General features: G+C 38.3%; 1 protein-coding gene across 2 annotated transcripts in view; it reads right to left on the bottom strand.

Annotated features, from left to right (window-relative positions):
- LOC107654084 (neurexin-1a-like) overlaps nt 1-12,691 on the bottom strand; it is a 192,097-nt gene that overhangs the window by 17,467 nt on the left and 161,939 nt on the right. Inside the window, exons 15-17 of one of the 2 annotated variants that reach the window (XM_016441008.1) lie at nt 8,004-8,175; nt 2,150-2,239; nt 585-907 (exon numbers count right to left, since the gene is read on the bottom strand). In XM_016441008.1, coding sequence (XP_016296494.1) covers nt 585-907; nt 2,150-2,239; nt 8,004-8,175 — 585 coding nt within the window. The remainder of the gene's footprint in view (nt 1-584; nt 908-2,149; nt 2,240-8,003; nt 8,176-12,691) is intronic. The other variant, XM_016441009.1, reaches the window with a different exon arrangement.

Here is a 12,691-nt window from a genome sequence, read left to right as displayed (position 1 = left end):
TGCTTTAGAGCCCGTGTTTTAGTTTATTAGTGTAAACAGCCTTGATAATGAATAATCCCGCCCACTCTAAAGCGGTACTGAACTGCAGTGGAAACGCAAACCGAGCCATACTGAGCCGTGTCGTACCACGCAGTGGAAAAGCGGCATAAATGTAATACTTTGTGCATTGCCTTTAGGTTATTGGCTCTTTGATTGTGAGCAGTTCCAACTGGCTTTTATTACTTATTCTTAGAGCTTATATCAGTACTGCTGCAATTTTGTGCCAGGGTAGTTTTTTCTACTTTTACCCAGGTTACATACGATGCACCAGGACCACAATATCAGTAATTATGCACAAAAGTATTTACAGGTAATTGTACTCATACTGGCATTAACACTAAAAACATAATGAATATTGCTGCAAAACAATACAAAAAAGACTGCAAATATTGCCACAATTTTGGAGAAACTCCGTAGCACATTCAGTAGTTTTGGGCCATAAAAATCAGAAAAAAGTCCAGCGAAATACTGATGGGACAGGTGGAATAAAGAAATGGAAAGGAAAGGGTGGAGGTCAACTAAAGGAACGAGTGGAGTTTTCTGACCTGCTGGGCTTCGCTTGCTGTGCTCGGTTTGATCTTGTGGTTGGAGGTGGTTGTGGTAGTGATCTCCATGACTGAGGTAGAGGTTTCAGAGCGAGAAACCGTAGCGCTGGACTGTGGTGATATGGAGGACGACTGCACCTCCCCAACCAACCTCACGCTGCCTTCGATGCGGATGTTGGGGTCTCCTTCCACGGCCATGTTAAAAACCTTCAAACCGTTGTAATAGAAACCAGACATTTGGCCTTGGAAGGCACGGCTGTGGTCTCTTTCCCAGCCCCCGATCTGGATGGTCATCTGGCTGTTGAAGATTGTGAGCTGACGGCCTGCGGGAGAACAAAGTTAATGCAATACAAAAGAAATTAGTGCAGACTGAAGAGAAACATACGTGAGGGAGAGTGATGGAAATAATCACGCCTGAGGAAAAGACGGATTATTCAGGTTCTGGGGAATGTAAATGCCTGGCGATTTATCATGGCTGTAATGAAGGGATGCTTATGAAACACAAATAATGAAAAATAAAAGATAACAAAACAGTGGTAACAGGTTTAAACTGTGGCACTTTGCTAAAAGGCCTCTTTAACACTACCAATTATCAACAACTAGTTTAATTCCAAATGAAGTTTTGCAAAGCTAATCATTACTGATTAAAGTAAAAAGAGGGAGAAGATAATTTTTTTTTGTCTGTTGTCATGGAGTTAAAAACATTTCCATGGCAGATGTTTACAGCTAACAGTCAATCTGAAGGCAGCTTAATAACTTTATACACTTAAAAAAATTAATCTGATATTAATGTTATGTAGGTGTGCAGTATAATGATCAGAGTATGTACTATAAATATAACAATAACAACCATGTCTGCCTTTTAGCAAGATGAGTTGGATTGGATGCAAATGTAAACAGGGTGGTCATGAAACAAAGGAAGACTAAAAAATAATTCAATTAAAATCAACAAGAAAAACAGTTGTGTATTTAATTTAAAAGATGAAATGATTATACATGCACTTCAAAGTTTTTTTTTTTTTCCAGTGGATGTTTTGTCATTTTCTTAGCTACACGTAAATTTTTCTTAAAGGGACTCAAATGACAATTAATATTTGTTAAACATTATTTAAATATTATCGATTATTATATTAGTAATTACTGGTTATTATTGGTTATTTTGATTATTAAATATTATCTAGTTATTATGGCTGTCTTTGTATTAATGTGACAAAAAGGTACACAAATGTTCACATTTACACATGCTACAATTTGTAAATTCATTATATTAACACAATTATCATTTTAATTTGGACATTTTGATTTTATGATTTAAAAGTTTAAATTACATTAAAAATGCTTTTTAACAAGCTTATTCAAACTTACATCTACAGTCCCTTTAACCAAAATTTATGACATAAATTAGTTAATACAGATCAGTACATTATTAAATAAGTTATTACAAGCTACATTTATCTATTTAAAATGCATCCTTTAATTTAACTAAATGTTTAAATTATTGCTTTATTTCACATTTAAAATATACTACTTAAAACTTATTTATTAAGTTTTATCAGTGTTTTTACCTTTGTCGAGTAGCCAATCGTCAACTACTCGACCGAGTCGATATGGAATTCGCTGTCTAGCGATCGCCAGCCGTTCACTATCAATGTTTCCTTTAAAGTTTAAAGAGACATTTCATTGGTTACAATCCAAAATCAATGGGGAACTTTAAAACGTATTATTCGGGATGTTAAAATGAAAAAAAATTTAATCTTATATTAGATATATTACACTCCATTTCAGTTTATATACTGCGTGCATTTTCAGTTTAGTGAATTTTATGCTTTTTTATAAACCCAATGCAGAATTTATATAAACATAAGAGATCTTATATAATTGCAATTTACACCAATAATCCTGTTTGCAAAAGTTTACATTACCTTGATTCCTAATATAGTGTACTGCCTTCTTGATCATCAATTATTGTTTGCACCTTTTGTAATAGTTGAGTCCCTCAGACATAAGTGTGAAAAGCTGGATATCAACATCATGCAGTAACTGTTGGAATAATTCAATTATGCAGACGATGTTGAAAATCCAAAGAATGAGCAGTGACTGGAAAATTTTCCATAAGAACAGTAGGCTGCATCACTACTCTAGATAAAGCAGGAACTGCCACAAAACATATAAACAGTCACTGATCACTGAGGAAGATACACAATATATCAAAAACCAAGGGGACGTAAACTGAGCAGGATAATGTGTATTTTTTTATTTTTTTTTATGTAGACATATGGTATGTGAAATAACTAAGTCAGGGCAGTCCTAAATAAATAATGCTATTTTTATGATCTCTTTTTATTGTTAAAATTGCAAACAATTATTGTACACTTACACACATTCTGTGCACATTTTACCTATATGATAAAACCTAAAGATAAATTACCAGCATGTGAAAATAGGCTTTGTGAAACAAAGGACTACCAATAAGCACATTCAAACGTTGTACTCCAGAGTAAAGCTGTCTATGTAATTTGTTTCCATCTTCTCTCTTTCACTTTCATTCAGTTCATCTTTTTAATATTAATAATACACGATAAAAAGTATATTTTACTTTACTTTTTGCATTCGTATCTTAACAAATTAACATATTCCTGTTATAATTTTTTAAACACATCACATTATGCTACCAATGCAAAAATCATGATACTGTAAAATATAAGATACTATTAAGAATAGCAGTTTCAATCAACGTGGTGTCAATAGATGATGCTATGGGAACTTCCCCCAGGGGTAACAATTATATAATTTATATATAAAATTATATAATATAGAAGCACTCCAATTCATTGGTTGATGCCGATAACATCGCTCTCTGAGGCATTGTGACACTCTCGTTCTGCATCTGCCGTATGGCGGGTGGACAGTGCCATGGATAACCTACCGACGGAGACAGTCGTGTACTTTTACATTAGAGAAGGGGTACGTCTCCACCACAGACGTGTACGCTGTTGAAAAGTACGTCTCTGCCTTACACTTTTCATCTAAATAATACATCATCAGCAGTGCTGCAATATTACCAAGTATTATACAGTAATAAAAATTAAAGATGAACACGTTTATTTATAAGCCAGTAATATAATTAGTAATAATACGTAATATTTTAAGTATATTGTGATGCTTATAGTCTTGTATTTTATTTTACTTAAAGGGATGAATTTTACAAAAATTATCAACACTAGTAATATTTATAATACATATCATATACTGTATTTACCCATTTTTTGAACAACCATCAGTTTAGTTCTTTATCAACTTATTTTCTGGTATCTTTTTTCCCATTTTAATTTATATTGACTCAGTATTTTGCTGTTTTCAAATATCACTTGAAGGGACTGTTTGTACTCCGCTTACTCATGGAATAAAGATAAAAATGAAAAATTGACACTGCTTTATTGAATATTGTGGGAAGTGGTCTTAAAGCTCTTAAAGCCATCATAACTCACTGAATCACAAATTTTGGATTGTGAGAAAACTAGATCAATGAAAAAAAATACTAAGAATATAAATCAAAGTACACTTTCATATTATGATCCAACTGTTTTGATGACTAGACACAATGTTTTTTAAATAGTTATTAAATATTCCAACATGAATAAATCAGAGGTTGCTGCCGTTTTAGTTCGTAACTTCACAAAACATGCATAGATCTTTAAAAATCGCACTTTTTTTCTCCGAAAATTCTTCCTATTAAAAAGATCCCAAATTTACCATAATCCATCATTCAGGGGTGTGTTTCCCGTACAACGACGCAACTCACTGATTAACCACCATAGTACGATGCATTGTTGTGGAAACTAACTAGCCAGTCATGACTGTTTCCTGAACACGGACGCATATCCGTCATTTGAACCACATTAGTTCAACAATTTAGGGCTGTTTTTAATGACATGGAGTATGGTGGAGTAATAACTTCTGCTAATTAATTGATTCGAGATTTCTGAGATGCTGCTGTATTGAACATGGCACCTGATTACTTATTTACTATGTTTTGTTCCCTGTCATTTTGCTTTATTTGATGTTTGATTCATGGCGGGTTTCCTCTTACGTCATACTCCGGGGTTCCCTTCAACTCTTTGGTAATCCCCCCACTCTTCAAAAATGGCGCTTATTGAGGACACGCTAAAATGTATTGATTAATATGGTATTTGTGCACATACGCTTTTAGAGGACGCGCTAACATACATAGATTAAAATGTATTTATATTTAGATAGAATGGAATATATAGATTGCACTGCATGTTAGCTTGCTTATTGTGCCCAAAAGTAAAAATTATTAATTTATAATATACATAGAATAAATATTATAAATGTACTGTATATAGTTTTTTTTCTCTACTGTTATTTTGATATTTGTCTGTTATTATTATTGTTATTCCATGTTTTTTTCTCTTTTCCCTTTAATTTGTAAAACAAACCCTCTCTGGCAGTTTTGTGTTGCGTTCATCTTTTTGCCACCACCATTACAACAAATATTGATTGCAATCACAATGTGACTCCTCCTAACTCTAGACCTAAAATCAAGAAGATGTAATAGTATTAAAGGAAGATTGTTAACAAAAATGGAAAAAAAAGAGAAGTGGACGCAATGCTGAGCCCTGAAGCACACCTCTTTCTTGAATAAACAAACCAGACCCCCCCCGCCCCCGAATCATAACACTTTGTTTTCTATAATGTAAAATAAGGATTAAACCAAAAGGAGCTAAACTCTGCAGGACATCGGCTCTCCAGGAACAGGTTTGGACAACCCTAGCTTAGGCCTTTCCATTCTGTTTGTGTTCCTTATTTGGATCTATAGTTTTAGAATGTTTAACAGGTTTCCTGTTTGAGCCGTTAGAGTCAGCCTCATAGGAGGACTCTTAAAAAAGGTTTTGATATTGGCTCTGACAACTCTCAAAAGGATTGGAGAATTGATCTGTAAATTCTTCCTGTATGGATTTTGCTCTCACCCTGGTTTAGGTCGCATTGCAACCAAGGCTAGGATATCTACACAAGATTATTTCCACTTTATTTCAGTCTCAAGTTGTCGTGTTGCAGTTTTCTTCTCTGCCCTTTGAGAGGCAAAGGAGAGCAGGGGCATAGCAGGGCCATCGCAACGGAGGGAAAGGGGAACAAATTGCATAGGGCCCAGAGCCTCAGAGAGACCCAATGAATATGATTTTGAGGGGGCCCCACATCAAAATCTGTGTAAGGGGCCCAGAACCCCTAGCTACACCAATGCTTTATAATATGGTGTATGCAGCTACTGATGCAGATTTAAAAGAACATCTCGCTTATGTATGTAACCTTGGTTCCCTGAGTAGGAAACAAGATTTTGCAACATAGTTTGCCATACTCCTTAGTTTGTGCTACGACTGAGAAGTAATACAGAGAGTGCAGCCTTGACACAGTGCCTGACACAATGCCTCAGATGGTGATGTTAGCATTATCAGATAATAAATTGCCATGATTCTATATGGGCTTCAGATAACTGTCTTGTGGGGGGTGTTCACATAGCATTAGCTATGACACTTTGTCTCATTTTCTTATCCAAGGCTTTTTAAACTTGGCTACCTTGGTATCCAAGAGGCTTACTTAGAAATCTTAGGAACATGTTAGAAACAATACCAACAACATACTTAAGTTATTTCATGAAAAATGAACCAACCAGTTGATGCCTAAGACTAAAAAACACATTTTTTGTAAATGAAACAACCTAAGCTTAAGAGTAATGATAAAGTAACAGAGTGTCTATTTAGATTGAACATTCTCAGAACGGAAAGGGGCAAAAGTTGTCACTGGGGCGGGGGCCCTTTCAAAAGGTAATTTTGCTCTGTAACATTTTTACTCCTAAAGGGTGCATATTAGTACCTTAATTGTACATATTAGCAACTAAAGTGAACATATTTGTACCCAAATGGCACATATTAATACCCTTTGAAAGGGTACTGCCCTTGTGACTTTTGTACAATATTTTCAGAGAGTGAATGGAAATAGCCCATCTTGTTGGCAGAGGCTATTTACACAAACTAAGAAATCCATCTGGTACCAGCTGCAGGGAGTAAGAATCGTCAACCAGCGACTTGCCAACCCAAGTTTGAATCTGCCTTTTTACAATCCCATTTGTCTATTTACTCTTAGTGCAAATATAGCACCTACATTCTATTTGCAGTTAATGCACAGAAAATACAGTTATTTTATTTATAAATAGCATCTGTCAGTATTTGTGTTTATTTACTTTAAACACTTTTTGCACTTGCTGCAAATAAACTCTAGCACCAATTAAAAGTTTGAAAGTGAATAAATTCAAAATAAAAGTATTTGGAGAGGCTTTCTAGTTTGTACCATATGTCTAGCTAGATCAACAGTTCCAGAAAACTGGAAAAATTCCAACCCATTTTGCTTCTTTATTTTCAGTGAACACTGAACAACTGATAAACTGCCAAGGACAGGGCCATTTACTAGTGCATTGTGTCCACACAGAGCAGAACAGGATCAAAACAATTAAAGCCTTGACAGATCTTGGGCAGCACTTCCTCTACAGATGGATGGCAAGTATCGCAAAGGATTTTCATTATCTCTTCATGCCTGGAAGGCCAGACTTTCATCATTATTTTCTTCTTGCCAGCAACAATCAGCAGACACTTATATGTATAGATCTTTCACTGTTACTCTGTCACTGTTTCAACCTATTTAGTTTTGTAAGGTGAACCTTGGTGGACTTGTTGAAACTGAGAGAGAAAACTTGATTGAAAATGTCTTGCTATAGAAACACAGTCTCATTACACCCGTGCTGTGACACAAAAATCCTGCAGACACAATACCATTAAAAACAAACAAATCCACAAAAACTTCCTCTCATAATGTGGGTGTTGCCTGACTAGTTAAAGGACTGAAACGGAAAGTACACTTCCCTCGTCTGTGTTCCACTCCAGCTCACAGACTGTCTGCTGATGTCCGTGTGCGCAGCTAATTTTTGTGTTCTTGAGTGAGGAGAACAGAGCATGTACAAGTGGTTTGAGTGCTTGAAAAGACGGTCCACTAGAACACATCTATTTACATTCACGGACAAAGGAATATATTTCAAAATGCTTGCACGCTCAACTGTGTGTGAGACAGAGGGGAACATTTCCAAATAAGTATACCCGAGTCTTTAGCCCATCTTTCCATTAAATTATGAACAACAAGTTAATTACATGGGAAAACTATAAGTGCTTCACCCAGTTAACTAAAAGGTGTGCTAAGCATAATTCAGATTTTTATGTTCATAGTAGAAAAATTCAATACAGACACAAACGTGCAGTATTCAGAAACAAATTCATGTCAACTAAACAATCATCCAGTAATGTTCCAGGCAGCTAAGGCAGGTGTTGTTGGGGTGTGAAGTGATGGTCTCACCTGTGGGGTAGCGCTCAATAACAGGTAGATCGTCCACCTGCAGTGTGGCGTTGCCGCCACTCCTTGTGAACTTCACTATATGGTACTTTCCATCATTTACAAACTTTGCTTTCTCCTCGATGTTGATGTCCTCTGTGCCCACATTAAATATAGCCGCAATGTAGCCATTTACCTGGAGGAAAAAAAAAGAGAAAAAGGTAGAAACTTGAGGTTGAATCTATGCCCTCTTGTACATAACCAATGATGAAGTCTGGATGGTTGAAATTAGCATTCAATATACAAAATGAAATCATTATAATCATATCATATATGTAGGGATTTCATGAACAGGACACTGATACGCCACTGAATCACCATCATGAGGCTTCGAATTAATTCAATCAGGAGTCAACAAAGCTTTCTTTGTATCAGGACTGAAAAGCCAGTTCACAACATATAGAAACCCCGATGTCTTGTGACCACCAATGGATGGAACCATTATGTCCAAACAGGAAAAGGATGAGTAAATTAACTGATGCCCTCAGGCCCGCAAACACGGGATATACAGCGTGACGCCACATGACTTTTGACCACCTGCTTCCTGCATGACTGAAACCCTTATGTTTCTTGTTTCACAGACAAAGAAACAGAACCTTGCATGACGATTTTAAAAGACAAAGTCATATGAGCCAGTGCAAAAAATTGTTGACTCCATGCTGGAAAAGGGGGTCATCCGGCCCTGTAACAGCACATACTCTGCTCCGATATGGCCAGTCATGAAACCCAACGGCAAATGGCGGCCCACTATCGACTATCGCAAGTTGAACCAGCAAGTACCCTTGTCACGATGGCCAATGACCCAGTTGGACCAAGAGATTCCCAAAATCAAAGGCTCAACGATCCTTTCCACAATGGACGTCGCCTCGGGATTTTGGACAATCCCCGTCCACCCTGATGACCAACACAAGCTGGCATTCACCTTTGCCAATCGACAATACACCTTCACACGGTGTCCCTTTGGCTATGCCAACTCACCAGCTGAATTCAACATCAGGTTGATATCGAATTTTCAAGATTCGATTCCTTTCAAACCCTGACTGAATTAATAGTAATTAATTCCCTAAAATAAAATAAAAGTAATCAAGTCATTACAATATTAACAACTTGTACATTTACTTGCATTGATTACTCATAAAATGTGGCCTGGTGTGTAAGCCCTATGCCAGGCTTAGCATGCAGCTAACAAAAATATGCTTTACTAACATTTCCATTGAGCTATGAAAATGTTATTTCTGAAAGTTTTTTAAAAGTTCAAAATGTCCACCTATTTTATTTTTCAGAAATTTCTTCTTGGTTATGTGAACAATAGAGGAACATTCCATTATATTATTTTGAAATGTTATGAGAACGTTAGATTTGGATGTTTAAGACAACCATTTTTATATATTTAAATTGCATTTTTCTATTGGTTATGTGAACATTAGAGGGATTTTATTATTTTGAAACTGTTGTGATAATGTTATTTCTAAATGATGGGTGGAGAACACCCTTCTAAAAAAAATCCTCCTACAACACTATAGTCGTGGATGTAATGGATGTGACACTTCGTCAGCTTTCAACAGGCTAAGAGGCTGTGACACTACCTATATACTGTAGATCTAATGAAAGCTGATGTCAACAGAAGGCTTATATTTGAAATCATGTGTCACATTATTATGCATCATGCTCATTAAGCTTTAGCATTCCCATTAAGGCAGCAGATGGAAATCTCATCACAGAAGAACGCACCAAGCTGGAGAGGTGGAGGGAACCTCAAGACCATCCTGAACAGGCCAGATCCACCAGCGTTTGCTGACATACCAGAGGCAGAAGAGGACTTGGGACATCAACATTGGTGACATTACAGTAGAAGAGGTCAGGGAAGCCATTAACAAGCTGAAGAACGGCAAGGCTCCAGGATTGGATGGTGTGTGCCCTGAAATGCTCAAGGCAGAAGTACAGGCAGTGCTTGAAGTGGGCCAGTATGCACCGGTATGCAGTACCGGCACTTCGATATTTTAGTCTTTAGCGTACCGACAATTTTTCATGCACTTCTGATATGTTGCCGGTACTCAGAGTCAAAGCGTCAGTGTCTGGGTGATTAGAAATGACACTATATAAATCACACTACCAGGAGGCGTCACCTCTCATCTCGACAAATCACTTTCTGAGCAGAGTCGGTCTAACTCATCAGGGGGTTTCGATGTGCGGGGCGCGAGAACATCAGGGGAGGCGCGCATGAGTGGTAGAATAATACTAATTATTGATTACTAATTTGAATCAGTACATTATAACGAAAACAATACCTTAAAAATGAAAAGAAGCAGGCTTTTGCGATCATATCCTTTTAAATCGGTTAAAATCTGGAAAGTCCATGGATCCAATAAGCTGATTCAAACAGTAAGTTTAAAACCGCGCTAATGCAGAGAAAACACGGACGATTTCATCAGATTGCGGAAAGAATATGACTCACGTCCAGATATCAGTAAATTATTATTTTCAGCGTGTATTTGGCTTAAAAGCAAGATTGTTTTATAATGGATGCTGGTGGCTGAAGGTATTTTAGATTATGCAGTGGTCAGAGGTGATTCTTCTGATGATACATACATTGTGAATTATGAAAATTAAAAAGTACTTATTTATTTAATCTAAAAAATAATAATAAAAATGGGGGGGTGTTGTGTTCTCACACAAGTGTTGTTTGATAATGCATTGAGTTAGTGTTCAGTGATGCAGTGCCGAAAGCATTCTGTCATGCCTGACCAATGTATGTGTTCGTTTACTGGGGTCTGAAACAGAGAGGTTAAGTAAAAAGATACGATAAGTTGATGTTACTCACTGTGTCGGTGTGATCCTTATCAAACGCAACATTTGGCGACGAGGATGGCTGACATCGCATTAACACCTCCTGCTCCTTTCCTTGCTCTACCCGGCGAGCCTCCGATTCCCTGGACTCGCTGGTTACAGTCCTTTGAGACTTTCATCAATCAGTGGGGCTGATTGACGTGAGTGCAACCCGCAAAAAAGCGCTGTTACTGCATTGCCTGGGAGCCGAGGCTCAGTTCCCCAGCACCCTACATGCACGTGTCTTGGCAATGGCTCACGAGGGCCACCTGGGTATTGTGAAGTTGAAGCAACACTGCAGAGACCGGGTTTGGTGGCCAGGGATAGATAAAGACATCATGGTCAAGCTGCTCATGAAGGGGGATCTTGGGGACTGATAAGGACGGTCATACATTGACCACATCTTCGTTCTACGCCAGATCCTAGAACAGTCCCATGAATGGAACAGCCCATTATACCTCGTGTTCATCGACTTTGAGAAGGCCTTTTACAATCTGCATCACGTGCATCACTCTGGAAGATTCTACGACACTATGGCATTCCGAAGAAACTGGTCAACGTCATCCAGTCACTATACAAGAGCTTTGCGTGTCGTGTCATCTACAATAGTGAGCTGACAGAACCTTTTCCGGTGGAAACCGGAGTGAGGCAAGGCTGCATCCTATCTCCAATCCTATTCTCCCTAGCCACTGACTGGCTGATGCGTAGCGTCACCCAAGGAAAGCGCCAAGGCATCCAGTGAACCCTGACCTCACTTCTGGAGGAAGTGGACTACGTCGATGACCTTGGTCTGCTATCTCACAAGCACCAGGACATTCAGCAGAAGACAGAAACATTCAGTGAAATAGCCAGTACCATCGGGCTAAACGTCAACAGCAAGAAGACTAAAGTCATGAGGAAGAATGCCACAGTCAGTACTCCTGTCAACATAGATGGAGCACCTTTGGAGGATGTGCAGGAGTTTGTCTACCAGGGCAGCAACATGACAGCAGATGGTGACTGCAATGTTGAAGTGAATGTCAGAATCAGTAAGGCAAATCACTGTCAAATCAGTCTGGAGATTCACCAACCTGAGCTTTCACACCAAGATCAGCGATGGGCAATGTCCTGAGTGTTCTTCTCTATGGCTCAGAATGCTGGAAGGTGACAGTAGCCATCGAGCGAAAGCTGGAGGTCTTTCAGAACAAGTGCCTAAGACGGATTCTCAGAGTCTTCTGGCCGAACAACATCTCCAACGACGACATCAGGGACAGGACTTGAGTCAGTGCGAGAGTCAGTCCAGTCACGCCGATGGAGGTGGCTTGGTCATGTCTGCCGCATGCCAGCCGACTCACTACCCAGAACAGCCCTGAAATGGACACCACAAGGAAAAATAAACTGCGGGCGACTGAAAGAAACATGGCGAAAAACAGTTGAGAAAGAGCTAAAAAAGAAAAGGGCTTACTCTCCAGATGGCCCCCAGGACTGCGTTAGACAGAACGAAGTGGTGCAGACACCAGACGGCGCAGAGAGAAGTAAGTAAGTAAGCAAGTCATTAAGCTTGCTAACTCCGGGCCTATTAATAGGATATCAAAATCTAAAATATCTAGAATTTCAGAATCAATAAACATTAGAAAAGCCTTTTTTTTGCATTGAAATAACCATACTGGTAATGTTCTGCTCTGTGCTACACAAGATAAAATCACTCCACTAACATTTAGTTTGTTTTCTTTGCTCCCACAGGGGTGGATCACTAGAAGTTGCATCAGTTTCTGCACCGGGTCCAGCTTGTATCCCACTCCCACCTTTTGTGTTGCTTAGCGACTATACTTCAAACTACATCCTAC

The sequence above is a fragment of the Sinocyclocheilus anshuiensis genome, unplaced genomic scaffold (genome assembly GCF_001515605.1).
Source record: "Sinocyclocheilus anshuiensis isolate Anshui unplaced genomic scaffold, SAMN03320099.WGS_v1.1 scaffold683, whole genome shotgun sequence".
Classification (NCBI taxonomy): Eukaryota; Metazoa; Chordata; class Actinopteri; order Cypriniformes; family Cyprinidae; genus Sinocyclocheilus; species Sinocyclocheilus anshuiensis.
The sequence above is the reverse complement of the archived record's forward strand: the minus strand, read 5'-3'. Positions and strand labels throughout refer to the sequence as shown.